Consider the following 25,098-nt stretch of genomic DNA (forward strand, 5'->3'; position numbering starts at 1 on the left):
TAGAATGTTGCAGACCATGACTTTGACTCTCAAAATGCAGTGCGAGAAAAATGATATTATAATTATATGCTGTCAGAAAAATTAAGATATATAAATCCTTCGGTAAACAGAAATTTACACACAAAAAAATGCTCATACTGCTATATATAGCATCAGAATCAAATAAATCCAGAGGAATTAACGTTTAGAAGAGAATAGTGTGATCGGGGTGAAGTTAAATATTTACCACCCAGTCATGTGAAAAATACTATAAATAATTGTTTAATAATGTGAATGCTAAATTACCTTTGCACAAACTAATTTTAATTAAGCGAACAGTGTGTATTTTTATTCATTTATTATTATTTTATTTTTTTTTTGGGACGTTTTTTTTATATTATTTACTTATATACAGTCGTGTATTATGTGTGTATGTATCTTTAAATAAAATGGTAACTGAAATTTTCTTTCCTGTTTGCTAGAAAAGTGCGAGTAAAGATACAACTTTTTATCATTTTATTTTACTTTTCTGTAGTTAACTTTCTTTAGGCTAATTAGTCACAGGTAACCGGAAGTTGACATCTTTTTAATCAACAGGTGTGATAAATATGTGTAAGTTATCTGATAAATCAAGTACTATTAGTTTATTAAGTCGCAATATTTCATGTATGATAAAAGGTTATTGTTTTGCTATTAGATATATCTGACGAGAACGTTTTGTGGCTGAAACGCCAGTTATATATATTTTCTTTTTATTTCTGTTCAACAGTTATTAAAATGATAATGAGGAAATTCTAATATTAGTTTATAATTAGCCAGTTGTTAACAACATTGTTGATTGTGTAAAGAGAAGGAACGTAAGAAAACTACTTTACTAGTTTAGTTAAATTATTTTTTAATTTTTTTTTTGTTTTCTTCATACATGTTAAGTTTCACATTGTTGGTTAAATTTTTATTTTAAATACAGTAAAAATTAAGCACTAGCTTAATTTCTGTTGTTTTTCTTTGTCATAATATAAAGAGTTGTAATTTGAAATGGTTTATTCTGTCTGTCTATTTCCCAATAAGGTTGAACTCCTTGCAACATGCCTGTACAAGGGACACTAATATTATATACTGAGGTTTTTGACATACATGTAACATGACTGGAAATAATATTTTAAAGATTTTTGTTCCGTTGGATGCTGGTCTAAATCATATTAACTTGTGCGCAACATTTGAAATTAGTCTCTCACTCAGTTTTTCTAGAATAATTATTTGACTAAAATATGACCTCACCCAAAATAAAAAAAGTGTTGCAAAGCTTTTCCCACAAATCCGACTAAGAATGGCACAAAAATATGATATTTTAATTTTTATGTCTATTGTTTTTTACATAACTTTCTGTTTTGTATGACCTCCAGCTGATTTTTGTAAGGAATTGAAATTTTATGATTTAGGCGTTTGTACCTTTATAGTGGAGTTTCTTTGGGTTTTGTTTTGTGTAGTCTTTAAATCAGTTATATAGCTACTGTGAGTACAGATTTAAATCAGTATTCTTTGTCAAAGTGTGTGACTTGATTACCTTCTTCCAAAGATTTTTCTGTTTGTTTTGGGCCAGTATCTCAAATAATTTCAGTTTTATTATGAGCCACATATTGTACACACCATTTTTATAGCCCTTACAAGAAAGTATTGCTAAGTGACATTTAATCATGTTTTTAAACTTTTTCGAAATGTCAATACCAAGCTTAAATAAATTAAGGCTTTATAAATGGAACTTTTTGTTGTTAAATACAAATCACTTCTTTTGAAATTAATATATAATATTATATAAACATTGATGAATAAATGTATCACTTGAAGTTTTATAGTTCTACATAACCAGAAACAAAATATAAAATAAATTTATTATAAATGAATACTAATATACACTTTCCAGATAGACTTCTTACAACCTCTTGAAGTTATTTGTTAGCAGGGTCTTTCAAATTTCTATTTGAAAGATCCTGTTGTTAGTAATAGAAATCATTTTCTGTGTTTTATTTACTCTACTGGTTTCCTAGCAGTTTCCGTCCCCTAGCAGTTTTCCGGCTGTTTATCATTTTCGTCCGGTACAGTCTATTTTTACCAGTAAGGCATCTATATTACTTCATCAATCAGAGAGACATTTGTTTTCTATGCTAAACAGCATTTAAAATAGTGTTTTGAAGTTTTGCCTGTTATTTAAAGTTACATAAGAGAGCTTGTGACTTTCAAAAATAAGCAACACCAGGGGAATTCTAGATTGAATATCCATGCACAATAACTAAGACCCCATTTTAGGTAAATCAATACTTTGGAAAATATTTTTGCAAACGACACGGAAAAGGTTGGGAAGTTCTGTTTGTCTGATAAAACCATCTTAATATTGCTCTATGGTACTGAATTATATTCAGAATAAAAAAGATCCGGAAAACTGCTATGAATTTTTGAATAAAAGTGATAAAAGGTGTTACATTTCAGGCCTATATTCAAATTAAAAAGTAAAATGAATCTGCAACATTAAACACATGGCAATGCTGAACAGGTACCTAACTTTGTCCCGTCAAAGTTTTGTACCCCTCCCTAGACTGATTTTTATGTTATTTGTTAAAAAGTGTGATTTGTGGCTGGAAACTGCTAGGAAACCAGTATGTTAATGTGAAAGGGAGAAAGATAATTGATGGATATTTGGATAGTATGATAATTTCATGTTTGCCTATATTGCAGATTAAGAGATGGGTCATTCAAAGGTTGGTTTTGCAGTATTTACAGGACTGTTGCTGATCTCTGTCTCTTTTGTTGTTAGTACATCAACAACAACAGCAGCAGCACCATCTGTACCAAGTGATGATAATAACAAAACAACAGAGAAACCATCACCAGGTATTCCCCCAAGCAGAAGCAGCAATGTACCAGGCAACAGTCTTACAACAAAAGTGCCATCACATCTAACTTCTGGCACAAATGTGACACAAAAGACTTCTGTCCTTTCTACAACACATCCAAGTAATTCAAATAATGCACAGACTTCAAAGTCTGATAAATCAAGCTCAACTCCAGTGCCTTCCACTGCTAGTCCATCAAGTGATAACTCATCATCAACAACTCTTAAACATAAAGTAACTTCAGCTGAAAATAAAACCCCTTCCACTACAGCTAAACCTTCTAATGATTCAGCTTTATCTACATTGAAACCTAGTACAACACCTGCTGCACCAACTAAACAGCCTAGCAGTAATAGACCAACTCAGAAACCTACTGGCTCTGTACTTCCTACTCAGAATCACACTGACATGTCAGCATCAACTCAGAAAGCTGGCAGCACACCTGTTTCTACTGATAAACCTAATAACACACCTGTTATGACTCAGAAAACTAGCAACAGTGTTAAAACAACTCAGAAATCAACTTCTACAAAGTTGACAAAAACATCTGCATCTCTGAATTCAAATAAAACCACATCACTTGTGCCAACTGCCCAACCATCCACTCAGTCTCCAACACCGAAGTCTTCAACACAGTCACCATCAACAGAAAAGCCTGCAGTGAAGTCACCATCAACAGAAAAGCCTGCAACAAAATCACCATCAACAGAAAAGCCTACAACAAAATCACCATCAACAGAAAAGCCTACAACAAAATCACCATCAACAGAAAAACCTACAACAAAATCACCATCAACAGAAAAGCCTGCAACACAGTCACCATCAACAGAAAAGCCTACAACAAAATCACCATCAACAGAAAAGCCTACAACAAAATCACCATCAACAGGAAAGCCTGCAACACAGCCACCATCAACAGGAAAGCCTGCAACAAAGTCACCATCAACAGAAAAGCCTGCAACACAGTCACCATCAACAGAAAAGCCTGTAACACAGTCACTATCAACAGAAAAGCCTGTAACACAGTCACCATCAACAGAAAAGCCTGCAACACAGTCACCATCAACAGAAAAGCCTGTAACACAGTCACAATCAACAGAAAAGCCTGCAACACAGTCACCATCAACAGAAAAGCCTGTAACACAGTCACCATCAACAGAAAAGCCTGTAACACAGTCACCATCAACAGAAAAGCCTGTAACACAGTCACCATCAACAGAAAAGCCTGTAACACAGTCACCATCAACAGAAAAGCCTGCAACACAGTCACCATCAACACACAAGACACCACAAACAAGTAAGAAATTTTGCATGTTATTATTAAAACTTTGCCACTTGTGTACTTAATTTCATATCAGTGGTTGATTGGCTCTTCTTTTTTTTGATAAATAATATGACAGGTTCATAGAGCATATTTGAGAAAATAAAAAGACAGAATCTCACTTGAATGTGTAGACATTTTTGTTTACCTGTTTTATATTTAAAAAAAAACATGGGATGTAAAATAGGATTGTGGCTTGTGGGTGGCAGGCAGCTTACAGACAGCCTACAGCTTTCTTAGGAGCATGATAATATTCTACATGCATGCAGGTATTCAAGCATTGCTTGACACAAATAGTCTGAAGGTCAGTGGTCGTGGGCACACTTAGAGGTCAAATGTCAGATATGTATATACCGAGCCACTTTGAACTGTGGGATTGTAAAAAAGTGTTCATGGTCAATATATACAGTCCAGATTTAGTCAATAGTATATCTACATGCATGAAAGAATTTAATATTACTAAATGATACAAATATTTACCACCATGAAATGTGAACCAGGTCTTTAGGTCAAACCTTCTAAACTACAATGATATGTCATTGAAACTTCACACATTTATAAAGACTAGTAAGAGGAAGGACAGTTTTAAAAAAGCATAACTCTTCTTAGTCTCCTGGCTTGAAGAATAATAGGGCTATCCTACTCACTCGGGTGTTGGCATCGGCTTTGTCATCAGCATAACACTGGTTAATGTTTTTTATGCAACATCAATTTAAAACCACAGATGGTGTTTGCTTCAAACTTAATACAAGTCTCCTGTATCATAGTTAAAGGTCACTTTCCAAGGCCTATAACTCTAGTACTTTTGGAGGAGTAAGGATTGAGCTCTTACTGATCCAAAGTTTTTATTTTCAAAAGTATTAAATTGTATAAATTTTTTATAAAAGCTTGTAGAAGATTGCCATTATTCTGGTTATAATGATTAACCTGTTTTTCAGCCTCTGTTTTACCGATAAGGCATGAATTTGTGTACATCAATGAGATAATGCTGGATAAGACAGGTGGATTTCAGAAAGTGGAGTTACTGTGTAAGTTTGACTTATAATTATTTTCAATACATGCTGCTGTAGAGTTTTATATCTTTGCTCTTTGACAACACAACACTCTGGCTGTCAAACACATGGATGCTCACTAAAAGTGACAGAAACAGTGTTTATTATTAACAGATCCATTATATGCTGTTTAAATTTTTTAAATTTTCAGTGTGAAAATTAAAATGTCCACTTTGATCCTTGGCCAGTGTTGTTTTAGTTGGCACATCTGTTGCCTCAGATAAAAATGAAAACCTGCATATATGGTCACCAAAGATATCAACAGGTACTAATGTTGTTGCAAAACTCATGAATTGTTTTTAAACACATGAATGATTGCTAAGCATTTGAATGGCTTCCAAAACACATCAATGGTTGCTAACTAAACATCAAGAGTTGACTTAAACATCAATTGTTGCCAAAACCATAATTTGTCATAAATCACATTAATCATTGCAAAACCATCAATGGTTACCAAACACACCAAAAGTTTTCAAATACATGTATGGCTGCCAAATATATAAATGATTGCCAAATACATCAAATATTGCTAAAGACAGCAACGCTTTTGACACATATCTGGAGTAGCCAAACCAATCAGTAGATGCCAAATACATAAATGGTTGCCAAACTCCTGAATGATTGCCATTTACACATCAATGGTAGCAAACACATCTATGGTCATTAGATATGTAAATATTTGCCAAACATATTAAAAGTGGTGAATAACAACTTTGGTGACCCATACATAGAAAGGGGTTGCACACATTCAATATATTGTCATCCACAACCCACATTAGAGGACTGAGGTACACGGCCTTACTCATTAAAAGCAGTCACATTTATCTATGGTCACCTGACACATGCTGAAGAAGTTGGCGACTTGGAGAATGCACCCTTTATTCATCATGTAGATCTACATGTAGTTGTTATATTTCACATATCTATTTATCAGAATAAATAATGGTTTCTATGTCAGATTTAGAATTACGTTGTATTTTGATCTTTTTTTAGTTATCTAAGTATTCAAATTTTTCATCCAAAAGTTATCTAAGGTGCACCATGTAACATATATGGTCTAATGTTGCCTGACATGGCTGTCGAGCAGATCAAAAGTACTTTTAAAAGTTTTGTTCTCAGTTGTTCAATAACCACTTTCTCTGTAAAGCTTCACATACATTTATAAGCACAGTTTAACAAAATCAATAAGATTTTGTATTAATGTATTGATGTTTTTCAGTGTCAAAGAAGCTTAATGTTACAAAATACATGTTGGTGATGGTGGACGGTCAGACATACCAAACTATGAAAAGGGTATCCCTCAAAGATATGGCTGTAGAAAAGAATGGTCTTCTCCTTGTAATGACCTTTGATGCTTCAAAAACTTTAGTATGTAGATTTGTATAATCAATTTAGTCATTCTTATTATCTTATTGTTAACATAATTGACAGTAAACCTTGGCATGTTGGAAGACATGTGTGAACAAGTAAGGTACTGAAATTAAATCTTGCTATGCTCATGTTGATGTGCTAATCATAATTTGTTTTGTCAGTTTGCCAGTCTATCTGCAGACAACTTTTCCTGAAATGGCGTCAGCATCAGTCTGATAAAAACCATCATATTTTAGGGAAAATTTCAAAATAAGTACTGACTGAATGGCTGACAGTGCAGACCATGATCAGACAGCATAGGTATGCCGGCTGGTCTTGGTCGGCTCTGGTCACATAATTATGTTGCTACCACAGGCTTAAAAGGTTAAAGGAAATATAAATCTTGTAAAATAATTATCAATAATTATGTCTTTATTGTTTCATTAATTAATATGAATTCAATTTTATTGAATCTGATGTTAAAATGTACTAAATCTTACAATCACTTTATACATTATCTTCTTTCAGCCTAGTATGAAGGGAAAAGGTATTGGAGTGGCAATATATGACACAAGTATAACAACAATGAAAGCTGATTGGACAGTCAGTAAGACTGGACTTGTTGATGCTCTTGTGATAGGGAAAGCTTATGACAGTGTTTCAACACAACTTATTAATATACTTACTCCTGGAGTTAATCCATTTATTCTTGACCCAAAGTAAGTTCATATTATTAACACACTATAAAAAATTATTTCAAAATGACCTTAAATAACTTAGTTAAAGTATCAGCTTCCATAATATTAAAGCACTTTACCTGAAATAAGGATAATGTGTGTGTCATGTATCAAGGAGCATGCAAAGACAGGGCCCTCATTTCATGAATTTTTGTGCCAAAACTCTGCATCATTCGCTACCCCCATAAAGTATTATATTAAAAAAAAGTTTTTATTTTGCCTTCTTATTATAGTATACCTGCCAAAAGCAAAAGAGCCTCTACAACTTTGTATTGAAACTTGCTTTTTTAGCTCGACTATTTGATAAGAATAAGTAGCGCTATTGTAGTCACCTGAGCGTCGGCGTCGGCGTAACCACTTATGTTAAAGTTTTTGTAATACCTGAAATATTTTCAAAGTCCATTGACATATGGCTTTGAAACTTTGCACACTTGTTCACCATCATGACCCAAACATGTAGACAGAAGGAGGTAACTCTATCAAGCATTTTGACAAAATTATGCCCCTTTTTCGACTTAGAATTTACGTTAAAGTTTTTGTAATACCTGAAATATTTTCAAAGTCCATTGACATATGGCTTTGAAACTTTGCACACTTGTTCACCATCATGATCCCAACCTGTAGACAGGAGGAGGTAACTCTATCAAGTATTTTGACAGAATTATGCCCCTTTTTCGACTTAGAATTTACGTTAAAGTTTTTGTAATACCTGAAATATTTTCAAAGTTCATGAGGCTTTGAAACATGTTGAAATTTTATACTCTTCTTTGACAGCATAATAGGACTCTCTCCAATGCCTATAACTGTAATATGGATTTAAAGAAAAAATTTGCGTTTTTCTTTACTGAGAAAATTTTACCTTTTAATCAAGGCTTTTTTTACTATCAAGCACTAAGAATAGTCGAGCGTTGCTGTCCTACCGACAGCTCTTGTTTCAAAATTAAATAAGCTTCATAAGTATTGTTGCTATTGTAGTCGTGTCAGAAAAAATGGCCTAAAATTAACCTTAAATAGAAAAACTGTGTGAAAATTACCCCTCCTACAGGAACAGGTACAGAAAATTGAAGCTGGACAAGTCCATTTGATAAAATTAGCTGGTTATCGGTAAACAAAAAGATGCAAAATAATTCGCAAGGCCAGATACGGTCATACTTGGTATATATAAGACTGATATACAGTATTTTCAGACAACAAGCTGTATTATTCTAAGAAAAAAAAAAGATGCACGTTTATAAATTGAAGATATGCACAATAAATAAAATCTGTAACATATGTGACAAATTTAGGCATAGAGCAGTATTTTGGAAATTTTTATTCAGCGTGTGCTGATTGTACAACATTTCAGCAAGTACGGAATGAAGAAGACGATAAGCCGATGTTCGTCAGACCAGCTCAGAAGTACAGACATGTATGCATTGATTAACCCATCGTTTGGTGTGGACAACAAACAGAAATGTGAAGACAGATTGTTAGCAAGCAGTGAATTTGCTATCAAGATTAAAGACATCAATTGTAAACTACTGGAGGACACAGATAAACCAGTTCCAGAACACCAGATAACTGTGAAAAAATTGATACAGTATTTGGTGAAGAAAATAAATACTGAGTGTCAATGTGGAGTCACACGGATGCATATTATTGGTAAGCTGCAAACTTGACATTGTGATATTCTTTGTATTTATAACAGACGATGGCAAAATATTCGTAAATTTGTTTACTTTTTTTAACCAAATGTCTATAGCTGCCATTTGTGGGCAGAAGATAAAAGCATTATTTTGCAGTAAAATTTTAAAACAACTCAGCAAATGGAAAATCAAGATCCCCCTAGATCAATGCAAGATGTTAGCAAGTATTACCAAGTAAAACAGAGGAAAGAAACGAACATAAATAACAGAGGAAAGAAACGAACATAAATATTTCAAATTGTTTAATTTGTTGTGAGTGACTTTGGATGCTGACTGTATTACATTATACCTTTACTTTAAATATAAACATAAAGTACAAATGTTATATTTAAAAAATAATATATCCTAAACAGTGATTTTATCACTCAATAAAATCACTGTTAGGAGTTCGGATGAGAGGAGTTATATCACGAGGGTGTAGCTCTCGTGATATAATGATACGCATATGAATGACAAACAGTGATTTTATCAAGCGAAAAAATCTGCGATTTGGATATATTATTTCGATTCCAACACAACATCAACAAATGAATGCTGCCGTACCTGATATTAAGCTAAATTGCGCCTGATTTGTTTCCATACTTATTTTCAGTGCGTTGCATTTTTAGTGGTTACGTCACGTGTATAATGATTATGTCAACTGTGATTTTATTGCATAATAACATACACCTTTAGTTCTTCTATGTTCAAAAGTGAAAAATGCGGGTCATGTTAGAATCAATGTTAGAGAATAAACATATTCATATCCATATAAACAAATTGTTTACATACATGTATATGAGAAAAAAGTCTTAATAACTTGGCACAATTTCAAGATCAACCCGAGAAAACCATGTGCTTCAAACATTTACAACAAAATGGGGAATTAATTTTCTTTTAATTCACTGTGTTCAGATGCAGAAAATTAGATTTTTATTGAAATATGAGTTATAAAATCATACTGATTGTGATTGAAATATTTTTAGTTTATGAGGAGACAATTTGTTTTTACCTTTTTATATGTCATAATACAATGTATGTAAAATTTAATAATTTTGTAACTTTTGGTCTTTTTTTATGAATAATTGTACAATCGTTAGTGACTATTTGAGTAATTCTCATTAACAATCTTGATGAACTTATTTTCAGAACCGCATGTACATTGCTGTGATGGGGCTAGTGTGGATATGAAATTTGTTGCTCCAAACAAAGATCAACTTTTAGAACTACAACATAGTTATATGTCATTCTTGAGTACAGCAACTCATGTCGTTGTACAGAATCAGTTATATTCAATTGATAAAAACTGTTCTAAGAATTGTTGTAATGTGCCTAAACAGCCTAGAAAGCCACACCCACTGACTGTCGATGACACTGCAAGTAAGTTTCATTTTCATTTTTTAGTCTGTTTTGTTAACCAGTTAATAAACACAATTCACTAATTCAGTTTTGCATTTGCTTTTCTTTAACAGCAGTGGTTAACAAACCTTTTTAAAGTACCCCCCTCCCACTTAACTAAGCATATATTCAGTTAACTTTTAGACAATTTACTGCAGGTAAACAAGATGTGTTACTGCATCAAGGTGATGATATCAGTTACTCTAGTTATACCTTCTTTTATCTAATGTATAGGTCTATGCCCTTACGGAATTCACTTATAAGTCACTTATAGGCTATTTTATATGTAGATTATACTTCACTTAGTCAATTTACCTATAAGTCAAGTATATGTATTTTAAATGCAAATTAGATGTAAATGCAGTATATGTTTGGCATTTTGACATATAAGTGAAGTATAAGTTATATATAAGTCACAAATATGTGACATGTAAGTCAAAGATATGCTCAACTTATAAGTAACATATAAGTGACTTATATGTTACATATAAGTAGGGCTGGGGCGAGTATCCGAGTACTCAGAAATCACAAATCAAAGTGAAAAATCGAGTTTGAATATTCGTAAGCCCAGAGATCGTGGATCGCAATTTAATTTTTTTTTTATATACATTCACTGTTACTCAACTCTTAATAATCGAGAAAAATACTATTTGAGTTTAAATTATATGAAGTTTAACTAAATACAGTTTGCCAGTTAAAGACCATGTACCATGATGCTGAGCTAGGAAGTAATTGGTTTCAAAAAACAAAACAAAAATACTCCTCCAAAGAATAAAAACATTTATTGTTGTTGTTTTTTTCTTTTAAATAAACATGTTTTTATAACTAATGTACATGTTTTTATGGGTGTCTTGATAACAAAAGATTTGTGGTTCGATTTGTGAATCGTAAGTGCTGAATCGTGGTTCGAATCAGATCGCCACTTATCCGACGATCCACACCCCTACATATAAGTGACTTAATATAAGTCACTTATAAGTAACATATTAGTCACATGTAAGTCACATATATGTTGCTTGATGTCAAAAATGCTAGAATGAAAATAAAATTTTAGTAATTTAATTTCAAAAATGTTTATTAATTTATATTCTTAGTCATATAAATGAGCAAAATACAAAATTCAGCATACATATCCTTCAGTTCAATCATCTTACATTCACTATAACAAAAACAATATTTATTTCTAGCAGCAAGTTTTTGTAGGTACTCGTTTTCTTGGAATCAAACACTTTGTTTTTTACAATTATTTTGCTGGAAGTCTGTCAGTGAGGAACTTTTCAAATCATAAATTTGTTTCAAATGTTTCTGATTATTTAAACTACTATTTCTTTTATTGATGTCTGTTTCAGTCCTCTGATTCTGTTTCCTCGGAGAACTTCATGTGGCTGTGTTCACCTTTAAAGATAAAATTCATAATTAATTAAAAAAGATGTGGAATAAATTGTGTACTATTGTATATGCAGTTATATTTCATATTTTTTATATCATCAACCTATATTAGCTATTTATGCTTATGCGTATACAAATATACTAAGTTACACAGTATCTCATTTCAGTGCACAAGTCACCAGTCTCTTATAAGAATTGATTAACTGCACTTTTTGCAACAAAATTTATTATATTTTTTTCTGGGAAAGATTTAGAGCAGTATTAGTATAGAGATTAAAAAAATATACCTTTTCAGGCTCCATACTGCATATCATTATTCACCTGGCATCTCAAAGTAAGAACTGGTCCCACTAGCCTGCAATGTATGTAAAATGTAATATCAGATTTCTCCATTGAAAACAACAATAAAATGATAAATGATTATGATGACCTCGTCTTATTCAGCTCATAAAACTTCTGATTGTACTATTTAGTCCTAATAATTCAAATCATCTAACAAATTAATTTGACTATTAAATATAGATTTAAATCAATTACATTTATTAGTAAATCTAATGTATGAAGCTCTTAGAAATAAAAACAGCCTTGATCTCTCAAGTTACAAATTTTAGTTTGCTGCCATCTTACTTTGATTGTTTAATATATAACCTGTATCTGCATAAATGTAACTCAAAAGTATTTACCTGATCCTGTTGTATATCTTCTTGTCCAAGGTGATTCTTCTTGTCATTCTTATTTACCATTACTATACTTAAACATCTTAAACAAAACAATATCTCTAAAATTCCTAAAACATCAAGTAGATTCTCTGTGATTTCCACCAGCTTGCTAACCTAAATGTTTTAGACTTACAACTGTGTACCTGGGCAGGTCCAATATTATGTAAAACAGGGTAAATCCAAAAATCAAAGCACTCATCATTTCTATCTTACAATCATTGAATGTGAAAAAAATCAAATAACTAATAGATATGTAAATTTTAAAAATCATTATACATTTTTGAAAAAGAAAATGCAATGTTCTTTTTTACAAATTCAGGATAGGAAATGTTATCATTCCCCAAAATAATCACATGGAACAGTCTGATTTGTAGGAATGACCAGTCAGAAAATTAGTCATGCACAGATGTGGCAAAGGCAGGTGGCCAGTTTTATCAGACCTCTGATGTATCAGTGGATGTAGAAAATATATGCAATCATCAGGCATATTGGTTCCTTGATTTTATATAGATTAAAAGGGCAATATAAATGAGATTATTTCAAGCACTGTTTTTTAGCTCACCTGAGCTTGCTCAGGGTGAGCTTTTAGGATCGGTGAATGTCCGTCGTCCGTCCACAATTGCTTGTGAACACTCTAGCGGTCGCATTTTTGCCTCAATCATCATCAAACTTGGTCAGGATGCTTATCTAGTTGAAAGCTCGGATGAGTTCGAACATGGCTCATCTCGGATGAAAAACTAGGTCACAAGAGCTAAAAATAGAAAAACCTTGTGAACACTCTAGAGGTCACATTTTTGACCCAATCATCATCAAACTTGGTCAGGATGTTTGTCTAGGTGATAGCTCGGATGAGTTTGAACATGGGTCATCTCGGATGAAAAAGTAGGTCACCGGAGCTAAAAATAGAAAAACCTTGTTAACACTCTAGCGGTCACATTTTTGCATCAATCATCATCAAACTTGATCAAGATGCTTGTCTAGGTGATAGCTCGGATGAGTTCGAACATGGGTCATCTCGGATGAAAAACTAGGTCACAGGAGCTAAAAATAGAAAAACCTTGTTAACACTCTAGTGGTCACAATTTTGACTCAATTGTCATCAAACTTGGTCAGGAAACTTGTCTAGGTCATTGCTGGGAATAAATCGAACATGGGACATCTCGGATGAAAAACTAGGTCACAGGAGCTAAAAATAGAAAAATCTTGTTAACACTCTAGTGGCTACTGTTGTGATCCAAATATTCTGTTAATTGGTCTGAAAGTTTGTTTTGATGATTTCTAAGTCAAGATCGAACATGGGTCATCTTGGATGAAAAACTAGGTCACACCACCCAAATATGGAAAAACCTTGTTAACATTCTAGTGGTCACATTTTCGACTTAATTATCATCAAACTTGGTCAGGATGCTTGTCTAGGTAATTGCTTGGATGAGTTCGAAATCGCATGTGAAACTAGGTCACCGGAGCTAAAAATAGAACAATCTTGTTAACACTCTAGTTGCTACTGTTTTGATCCAAGTATCCTGGAAATTGGTCTGAAAGTTTGTTTTGATGATTTCTAGGTCAAGTTTGAATATGTGTCACCTGGGTAAAAAACTAGGTCGCACTGCTCAAATATGGATAATCCTTGTTAACACTGTAGTGGTCACATTTTTGACTCACCTGTCATGAGACTTGGTCAGAATGCTTGTCTAAGTAATTGTTAAATGAGTTTTGTTAAGTCAGGTGAGCGATCTAGGGCCATCATGGCCCTCTTGTTTTTATTGTTTAAATATCTAAAATACACTAGGCCTAAATGTCTTAAAAATAACACTTGTATATTAAAAAAATACACCTCTTTTTCTTGTTAGAATATCTTACTTCAGCAAAATTAGGTCTGTATTAAGTACAGTAGTTAAAAATGTATAGATTTCAATGTCTGTTTCAAGTTTGAAAAAAAACAAGAGTAGAATTTTGCCTTGGGTGATTTTTATGTGAAATATTTTTTCCTTGTGAGAAGAAATGACATAGAATTTCATTTCTGTCCATGGTAGCCTAGAAATCACTGATTGAATGCCATTTCTGTCCCAATTCCACACAGAATCTGTGCCAAAATTTTTTACAGGTAAAATACTTAATTGATAATCATTTTTCCTATTATCTTATTTAAAAAAAACCAGCTGTGTTCAAAAATTAATAAGCAACATTTAAAAAAAAAATCTTAATTGTTTGTGATTAAGGTCTAAGATTATAGTATTTTAAATTCTGAGTATTTTGATACCCATTGTGTTAAAGCAAAGACTTACAAATCAACTTCAATAAATTTTATCAATTTTTCTCATGTTTTTGTACTTAGTAGTTTTTTCAGCTTTGCTCAGTAATAAAAAGTCTTGCAAAAGTTCTAAGTTTTCACTTATATCTAACATAGAAACTGGTTACTTCAAACTTCACCAGTATAAGGCACTTATAAGTGACTTGTATGTGACTTACATGTTTGGGAAAAATGGCCAAAAATGACTTATATGTAGCATATACCTATAACTGACTTAGACAGGTTTTTAGGTGATTTATAAGTGACTTATATGTTACTTATAGTTCTCTTATAAGTCAAGTATAAGTTGCATATAAGAAACATATAAGTCACTTAAAGTCATTGTTAAATTTGATGATTGTGTCAATTTTCCAAATTACAAAAAAACAAGCATTTTTTTCTTTGATCATTAATTTTTCAAGATTAAAACAAACAATAACTAAATCTTAAAAAACTTGCTTAAACCTATGTACATTTAAAACACATAATAATTAAATTAATAGATTTGTGAAATTCAAGGAAAGCAGACTAAAAACAGTAACATTAAAGTTTTACTTCATTCAAAAGACTACTGGTTGGGGACCACAAAAACCGGACAACCACTGAATCCGGACGGCCCCGAAAATGCTTAATTTAGTATTTTCTTTGTTCGGTGTTTGTCAGTCACTTTTTATCAACAATAAGTGCATGTTTCTTTTAAAATTAAGTAAATAAATGTATTTCAACCTCCGTAAATGGTAATATTTTAATTTATATTTCAAGAATGTTGACGTTGAAATTCGGGGGTAAAGAAAGCAATGCCTGACCTCATATACCAGCTATAATCATTCGCAGAGTGAATAATAGAATATCCAAAAGTTCAGCATTTGTTGCTGACATACTGTATATCATGTTACAAATCAAAAATCAAAACACCCAAGCTTTTATCTGAATTAAATCATATCATGCACATAGCTGTCCGGACACATGGTACTGTAGTGTTGACAATTTAGGTAATTTTGATACCCTCCTTGTCGAGCCTCAGATGTAAGTGTCAATACAATCAGAAATAAACAAACTAGTTTGTTAGTTAGGAGAAGAACCTAGCTGAACTGTGTCAAATTTTTTGGTCTCTAGGTTAAAAATTATGAACTCTGTACTGGCAAATGTTCCAAAAGTGTCCGGTTGATGGTCTCCGACCAGTATGGGTAATACTGTTTCTAATATGATCCTTTATGACCTTATTATCTGCCAGCTTTGTATGTAAAATTTACCAACTCCCACCTCGGATTTTTGTCTGTAAATCTCATATAAGTTTTCATTATATTAAATCAATCCTACTATCTAACATTAACCTATATCTAATTCTATCTGTCACAACCACATCATTATTTACAACCATATTCTCAGACGGAAATAATAAATTTATTTCTTCAAGAAGGAAATATTTCAGCAGATCTCAGATGTTGACAAATGACAAATCAAGAAATTTAATTATGGTCTATTTCATACATTCTATTTTTCTCAATATCAGACTAGGTGATAGAAAACTAATTATCATCTGGTATCAAGAAGACATGAATGTAAGATTCTGAACTTCCATGATTTGTTTAATCATTAATGTTACACTCCTTTCTCTATTTTATTACATTTAAAGTTATAGGAAGTGTCTGCATGAGAGATATTAATACTATTTTTCTTCTACTTTCTGAGCTATTTTCTTGCCTAGTCTTATGTTGTACGTTATTTAGGTTAGCCTCATTTCACAGATTAGCAGGGCTATATATCTGCACATTTTAGCCTATTATTTGGACTGTGCATGTCTGTAGGAAAGTCAGTCACATGGTTGCTGGTAATGGGTTGCTATTATTAGGGCATACATTCGTCACATAGTTGCTGTTAATGGGTTACCATTGTGAGGGCATACATTCGTCACATAGTTGCTGTTAATGGGTTACCATTGTGAGGGCATACATGCGTCACATAGTTGCTGTTAATGGGTTACCATTGTGAGGGCATACATTGGTCACATGGTTGCTGGTAATGGGTTGCCATTATGAGGGCATACATTCGTCACATGGTTGCTGGTAATGGGTTACCATTGTGAGGGCATACATTTGTCACATGGTTGCTGTTAATAGGTTACCATTGTGAGAGCATACATTTGTCACATGCTTGCTGTTAATGGGTTACCATTGTGAGGGCATAAATTCGTCACATGGTTGCTTGTAATGGTTTCTGGTAATGGGTTGCTCTTATGAGGGTACAATTGGTCACATGGTTGCTGGTAATGAGTTGCCATAATGAGGGCATACATGGTCACATGCTTGCTTGTAATAGGTTGCCATTATGAGGACATACATTTGTCACATGGTTGCTGTTAATGTGTTACCATTGTGAGGGCATACTTTCGTCACATAGTTGCTGTTAATGGGTTACCATTGTGAGGGCATAAATTCGTCACATGGTTGCTGGTAATGGTTTCTGGTAATGGGTTGCTCTTATGAGGACATACATTGGTCACATGGCTTTTGGTAATTAATAGGTTGCCAATTTGGGAGCATACATTGGTCACATGATTACTGGTAATGGGTTGCAATTATGAGGGCATACATTGGTCACATGGTTGCTGGTAATGGGTTACCATGAGGGCATAAATTTGTCACATGGATGCTGGTAATGGGCTGCCATAATGAGGTAGCTTTTGGTAATAGGTTGCCATTATGAGGGCATACATGTTTCACAAAATTCTCTTGTTTATTATTAAGGACAAAAACGATTAAAAATAAATTTTGCAACATGACTATGATGTAAATATAGTCAAAACATTTTGACCATGTGTAATATGCAATGGATTCTTTTAGATTCTCTGGCTGCTGATTCAGAAATCATGTAGGATAACTAATTGATCACTTTCAGAGAAATTGGTAACAACTTGTTAGTTATCAAGATAAGCCAGTTAGTTGAATGGACCGTTTAGATATGACCAAAAGTTGTGTTAATAACATGTAAAACAAACATCTGTTAGGATATTATATTTTGTGAATTATGATTTTCAGAGAATGTGAAGGTGACTGTTGCTGTTATAGTGAGCTGTCTCATTGTGTTTATGATAATAGTTCTTGTTGTCATCATGTACATGAGGAGGAAAAAGAGTGCAGTATAGTGAGTATATTTATTCTAAAAGTTTATTTGCTTTTAAATACACATTAGGCCTTAAATTAATAATTAGGCCTTAAATTAATATGATTTCTTTGCTAAAGAATAGGCACCTCTGATGAATGGATAAAGCAGTGTTTTGTTAAATTTCGTTAATGGATTTAGAGCATGTTAGATACTTACCATGTGAAGAAGGTAGCAGTGAATGTGAAATAATTTGTCAGGTATCAAAATGTAAACAAAATGGTATTTTGTCTTCCCTATGCAAAAAAAAAATTGAATTAAAAGGTGTAAAATCAGAGGTTATTTCTCTGCCAGTAAAAGCTGAAATGTTTACTTGATATTGCTATGATTTAAAACCCGGCTGTAAAAAAATAAATATCTTAGATTTAAATCTCCCACAACTGCTTTAAACTGTTTCATGGCTACACTTTTTTTATCAGAATATAAATTCCTTATTTTCAATAAAACTTCCTTATTTGTAGTCAATTCCGCATGTCTAGATTAGATGAGGAGGATGAGTTTGAAGTTGACACGCCCGAACATGAAGATTTTGTCGGAGGTCAAGAGGCAACATTTGATATCAATAGTCGATATCAGTAGCTGATATCAACCAATCAAAAAGCTCAGGAGACGTTTCCATGACAACCATTCATCCTGTGATATATAATGATCCATCCATGATTAGCATCCCAACGACATATCAACAATAATTTGATACAATGTATATTTTCTTACTTTTTTAGTGTTATACCTTAATTCAAAAAGTATATTAATACGTAGTTGTGAACAACAATCAAATCTAAGAAAAAAAATCAGGGTTTTTTTCTAAATTTCTTTTGAAGACTGTGTTATGTATATGGATTTTTGTACATGTTTATATTTAATATAAATGGAGCAATTTTTTTTCTATTTATGACAGCGAGTTGTATTCAAATAAACAGTAAGTGATACAGGTTATACCTCACTAATGATATATCATATTTCATTGCTAAATATTTTATAGAAGAAAATGTATATTTTGGTAATTCAATAATGCATATATTTTGAAGAAGTAACAAAAGCATTTGAAAAGTAGTGGTAGTGTTTGATGTAAGTTTCATTTTATGAACCAATTTTTTATTTCAATAGCATCCTGTTACCTTCCTGGAACTCACATGATATATTAGCCTTTACCACCAGTATAGAGTCAGGTCAGGCAGGCAGGCAGCACATCCATGCAGTCTGACCAGGCTTTATATTGTTGGCTGACTATCCCTAAACTTTAATTTTGATGTCTCAAAATTTGATAAAAACAGTTCAAAAAATGTAAGCTTAACAAGTCCATTTATGAAATTAACCAGGTTACGGGTTGTTTACCCACTTAGTTTATTATGGGGGGGGGGGGGGGGGGGGTATGGGATTAGTAATCAAGGATTTGCTGGTTTTTTAAGTTGCAAAATTACATAAAAATTGCAGACTTGGTTAATATCTGTAAAAAAAGGTGATCCCTCTGAAGCATCAGATACAGGAAAATTATATTGAAAATTGCAGACTTGGTTTGATTGAGTCTGCACATGAGGGATATAGAAAAAGTGCAGCATCCCTCACGCCCCCTAGCATTGGCTTGAGCAGTACTTGATTTTTCAACACTTAAAAGTGTTGGACTCAAAGTCTTAATGTCATTTGTCTCAGAAGTCATGTCTGTTTAGTAGTCAATCACTTATGGATAAATGGAAATAACTGGTTAGTTATCCAGGCAAGCCTGTTGAGTGGATCTACTGGCCAAACAATTTGTTAAAATAGGTGAAATTTGTACACACATTTCATTGAACCACCAGACATTTTTCTTCTTCTTTTTTTGGCTTGCACAATTTATTTTTATTTATGCCAACTATATTTATCATACATTTTCAGCCAGATATAATGAAAAAATATCAGAAGATTTTTATATACATGTACTTTATATATATGATCCATTAGTTAAGCTTTAATAATATGCTCTTTTGTACTGAATAATTGAATTTTTATTATGTTTGAATGAGGCCTAATTCTGAATATTGCATTTAAATGATTTTTCATAGGTTGTGCTAATTGTTGTTTAACTTCTGTGTTTAATTAAAATGACAAAATGCTAGAATTAAGCATTTAAATGTTGTAGGAATAGGATATAAGCCATGTATGTGAAAGTTGTATAATGTGTTTAATTTGATAATTATAATTATATTTGATTAAAGCTATGCAGTAGTGTTACCTTTGGTTTAACTGTTATGCTTTTAAGTGTTGGTAAAGGTAAATCATTTATCTTTACTCTCACACTTTGGAGAACAAAAACATGATCATTATGACAGTTTCAGTAAGTTTATCATGACATAAAACTATCTACCTTCCAATAATGTCAAACCCGTCACAGGGACGTAGACATTAAAGTTATGCAGCATGACATTAAAGTTTGAATTAGTTTACTATTAAATAAGGTATGTATAACATAACAATACAGTTGAATAAGTTTACCATGACAAAAAAAAATGTAACACGACATTAAAATTAGAATACTGTTACTATGAAATAAAGGTTATGTAAAAGGACATTTGAGCTGTGTCACGACAAAACCAACATAATGGGTTTGCGACCAGCATGGATCCAGACCAGCCCGCGCAGTCTGATCAGGATCCATGCTGTTCGCTATCTGTTTCTCTACTTGTTATAGGGTTTGTAAGCGAACAGCATGGATCCTGATCAGACTGCGCGGATGCGCAGGCTGGTCTGGATCCATGCTGGTTGCAAACGCATTATTAGCTCGACTATTCGAAGAATATGAGAGCTATTGTAGCTATTGCATTAAGGGTCATAATTGTAGGTCACTGACAAAGATCCATAATTCTATCTTGCATTTAGGCTGATTTTTCTCCCCTTTTTCAACTTAAAAATTCATGGTAAAGTTTTGCTTGTAAGCTGTTATCTCAATTACTACTGAAGGGTTTGTGCCCTTTTTTGGGACAATTTTATGCATTCATAATAATAAAGCAGTGATTTACTTGATAAAACATCTTAATTAGAAGCCTATGTACTTTTTCTGTCAAATATATGTATTCATAGGTAATTAGTATTATTATACTCAATAAAACAACCTTGTGACATTACCTTCCGAATAGTCAAGCCAATATTGTATAATTAGACTCTCTCTAAGGCCTATAACATGAATTTATTAAAAAAAAATTAGACCTTTTGTGATCTTAAAAAATTTAACATTATCAAGGCTCTTTTACTATCAAGCACTTAGAATAGTCGAGCGTGCTGTCCTACCGACAGCTCTTGTGTTGGTTTTGTCATGACGCAGCTCATTTAAAGGTTAGAATAAGTTTACCATGACAAATATTATATAACATGACATGAATTCTTTTACTATTCACTATGCAAGGTATTTATTTTTCCATGACAAAGATACTGTATATTTAATTAACTTTCATTTCCATTTCACTCAATATCACCATGACATTAAATTTTGCATTCCATTTTGCCCTAATACTATAATTTTGTATGATTTATATTGATATTGTGTTTGAATTTAATTTAAATTTGATATAACTTCATGTTTGTTTATATCTTATTTTGTATATGAATATTAATTTTAAGATTGTTTGGACACTTGTTACTGTTATTACTTAATTTAACAACTGAATTCTATTGAAATTAATAACTTAATTATCATAGAATAGTATAAATTTTAGTAGTATTTACTAGATACTATTTCAGGGATATGAAAGGTGTATTCATATGAAATATAAATTTATATATTATGTTAATACATACAAAAAAATTATCAAGATTTGCTACTCTGCAGCCAGTGTTAAAGGGACTCCACTGAGGTTTTTTGACGTGAAGGGACCGAAAATATTTTTTCAAGATTTTTTTATAACTAGATGTATGTCTAGACCAATACCTAATGTACAAAATTTCAGATCATTCACTCACTCCGTTTCCCAGAAAATGGCAAAAAAATGGCATAAAAATCGATTATCAATTTCATATCATGTATATTTATATATCATCTATTGATTGGTTTCAAGTTTAAATGTACCAGTTGATTTAAGAAAGAATTTCAAAATGTATTATTTTAGGCTATTGGACATCAGTGGAGTTCCTTTAATTACCTAAGTGCTTATTTTCTAGTCATTTTTTTAATTGCTTTTTTAACAGTTTAATGCATTTTGACATTGTTGTTTTTGCTTATATTTTCATAGAACTTTGATATACATGTACATTATTAAATAATAAAAAAAAAACACAAAAAAAATAAACATGATTAATTTTTGCTGTAAAAAATAGATTCCCCCCCCCCCCCTCTTATTTCATTCATTTTTATGCCCCAACAAAGTGGGGGGCATATAGCGTTGCACTTGTCCGTCCGTCCATCCATCCGAGCAAACATTTTGGGTTTAGGGGCTATATAACAGTAAAGAGAACAAAAGAGAACAATAGGTTCATTCCGTGATCAAAGGGTTTAGGGGCTAGTAGCCCTTAAGAAAACAAAGAAAATAACAAAGAAAATAGCCCCTAAACTCAAAATGGTGGAATGTCCGTTCATCCGTCCGTCCGAGCAAACATTTTGGGTTTAGGGGCTATGTAACAGTAAAGAGAACAAAAGAGAACAATAGGTTCATTCCGTGATCAAAGGGTTTATGGGCTAGTAGCCCTTAAGAAAACAAAGAAAATAGCCCCTTAACCCAAAATGTTGGAACGTCCGTCCGTACGTCCCGAAATCTTGTGAATGCAACTTCTCTTAAACCGGATGGCAGATTTTGCTTAAACTTCCAGGGATGAACAACCTTAATGTGTAGATGGTAGTAAAGGAAGGAATTTTTGCTGCGACCAAATTTAACAGAATTATGGCCCTTTGTTGATTTTTTCACTATATACCATATATATGTTGTCGGTGGGGGCATCCGTGTCCTTTGGACACAGTTCTAGTTTGGACAGTTTTTGTATGTTTCCATGTTGTTGAATTTATTTTGTCTCCACTCGACCAAGTATAATCTACTGGAAATTATCCTTTAATTGTATAGAATGTATAGGAAATCATGCATTTATCTGTATTTTGGTTAGATTAACATCTAAAATTTGCCATTTGACCTGATTTCCAGACACTTGTGCCAAAGTTATTGACAGTTAAGCAAAAATGATAAATGTAGATTAGTCAGAGTGTAGCTGTAAAAGTCTTGTTTCTGTGTTTATTATTGAAAAAAAAATATTTATCATCATTGTCCCATCTTGCAAAAGGTGAGCATTTATTCTTCATTTTTTATGTCAAGAAAATATTTGTGCTTATTTCGCCTTGATATAAATATGTAAATGAATGAAAATTAATTATGATTATTGAATAATGTTAATGATTGTGTTTTTTGGACTCTGTTGTGTAATTTGTAAATATATTGTTCAAGGGAACTAACTGTGGAAAGTTTGTTAGACAATCTCCTAACAGTCTCTTTTTGTTTGTTTAATATTGTACAGTCATTCTGGTATGCTCGTTTTTTGTTTGGTTTTTTTTTACAAACTTCGAGTTAGCGTGTTCAGGTTGTGGGTGTGTCACAAGAGCGTAAGTAGAGCCATTTGTCCTTCACCTGTAAATCAAGATTTGTTTGATTGTTCCTTACAGTTAATCAGTAACAAAATCCCAAGATGTGATATATTTAACAGATGAATTTCAGTTATTGAATAAGTATAAAAAATACATGTATATAAATGAATATATGATTTTTTTTCAAATGTGTTGAATTTTAAATGGCTCTCAGGTAAATATTCTTGCCTTAAATATACACTATGGAGTATTGTTGAAAATGATAACATTTTATTTTACATATATGTTTTCACATGATTAAGACTTAGAAGTAGAAATATTAATAGTAAACAGATTCAAAGTAAATATAACACTTCTTAGAAACAATAACATTTGAGCCGCGTCACGACAAAACCAACATAATGGGTTTGCGACCAGCATGGATCCAGACCAGCCTGCGCATCCGCGCAATCTGATCAGGATCCATGCTGTTCGCAATCAGTTTCTCTACTTGTTATAGTTTGTAAGCGAACAGCATGGATCCTGATCAGACTGCGCGGATGCGCAGACTGGTCTGGATCCATACTGGTCGCAAACCCATTATGTTGGTTTTGTCGTGACACGGCTCATTTTATCTACTGTATGGTAGCAATCTTGTTTTGTCTCTAATTTCCCATTTCCCTCACTCCCGCGTAGTTAATCTTATATCATTCAAATGTTATTAATTTTGTTATTATTTTTTTCATTTAGTAATACAATATGTTGTTTGATCTGTATAGTGAAATTGCCCTTTATTGAATTTGGAATAGACCATGCAAGATTTATGGGATTTTAATACCAAGGGACATAAAATTGAGTTACAAACAGTATAGAGCCTCAGGTTAGACTACCTGGATGTGCAGGCTGGCCTGGCTCTATACTGGTGCCAACTGCTAATAATGTTACTAGATTCCAGGTAAAGGGTAAACAAGGTATTCTCATGTATTGTTATTGTTTTTTTCTAGTCATCTAAACTGAAACAAATATGTTGTGCAATTTAACTAACCTGAACACTAATTTTTGCCAAATAGACTTGTTTTGTTTTGTATATAGGAAGTTTTTCAATACAACAATGGATCTAAAGTGTTTAGGCCAATCAGAATGTTTTGGTATATGCTGAACTGCTGTCAATAATTGTTATATTGTAGATGTACCTGTATTTTTTTCTTATAATTTACAGATAAATATGAATAATAGATCATTTCCGTGTTGTATTTATACATTGTAATTTATAATTTGAAAATTGTGAATTTTTTTTTACTTGTTAAAAATTTGATTTTGACATTTTTACTTTTAAGATTTTGACATTTATAAATGTACTTGTTAAAATTTGATTTTGCTATTTCAAAATATGTTGTGTGACTTAATGATAATCTTTAATTTTATCAATGCAACTGTATGATAAAAATATTTTCAAAAACATTCCATATTTTTGCTTTTTCTGGTACTTTTTCTTCTCATTTCTTATTGTTGCTCTTGTTTTCAATAAAGAATTTATATGGAATTTATTTTTGAGTTGTCTTTTGCAGTATAAAGATGAATTAGATACAACTCTGCACGACTTGGGTTGCTCAAAACGTTGGTTAAAAATAACAAGT

The 25,098-nt window shown here is 32.4% G+C and overlaps 1 protein-coding gene and 1 long non-coding RNA gene across 3 annotated transcripts; one reads left to right on the forward strand and one right to left on the reverse strand.

The window, feature by feature from the left end:
- The first annotated feature begins 512 nt into the window (after nt 1–512).
- On the forward strand, nt 513–19,303 carry LOC132714174 (mucin-2-like). 2 transcript variants are annotated; one of them, XM_060696959.1, is made up of 9 exons: nt 513–591; nt 2,710–4,164; nt 5,127–5,216; nt 6,460–6,608; nt 7,119–7,309; nt 8,673–8,968; nt 10,141–10,371; nt 17,826–17,931; nt 18,411–19,303. In XM_060696959.1, exons 2-9 carry the CDS (start codon nt 2,718–2,720, stop codon nt 18,526–18,528), a joined length of 2,628 nt encoding a protein of 875 aa, XP_060552942.1. In that variant the 5' UTR covers nt 513–591; nt 2,710–2,717; the 3' UTR covers nt 18,529–19,303. The 2 variants fall into 2 exon arrangements, with proteins under 2 accessions (XP_060552942.1, XP_060552951.1); XM_060696968.1 differs by lacking the exon at nt 513–591 and adding an exon at nt 750–836.
- On the reverse strand, nt 11,453–12,985 carry LOC132714166 (uncharacterized). The gene is made up of 3 exons (XR_009623530.1): nt 12,462–12,985; nt 12,066–12,133; nt 11,453–11,784 (listed from the first exon to the last, which is right to left on the reverse strand). It is a non-coding gene; the product is annotated as an uncharacterized LOC132714166 (long non-coding RNA).
- Nucleotides 19,304–25,098: the final 5,795 nt, after the last annotated feature.

The sequence above is a fragment of the Ruditapes philippinarum genome, unplaced genomic scaffold (genome assembly GCF_026571515.1).
Source record: "Ruditapes philippinarum isolate M1 unplaced genomic scaffold, ASM2657151v2 ctg2659_1_1_1_1, whole genome shotgun sequence".
In the NCBI taxonomy this organism is placed as follows: Eukaryota; Metazoa; Mollusca; class Bivalvia; order Venerida; family Veneridae; genus Ruditapes; species Ruditapes philippinarum.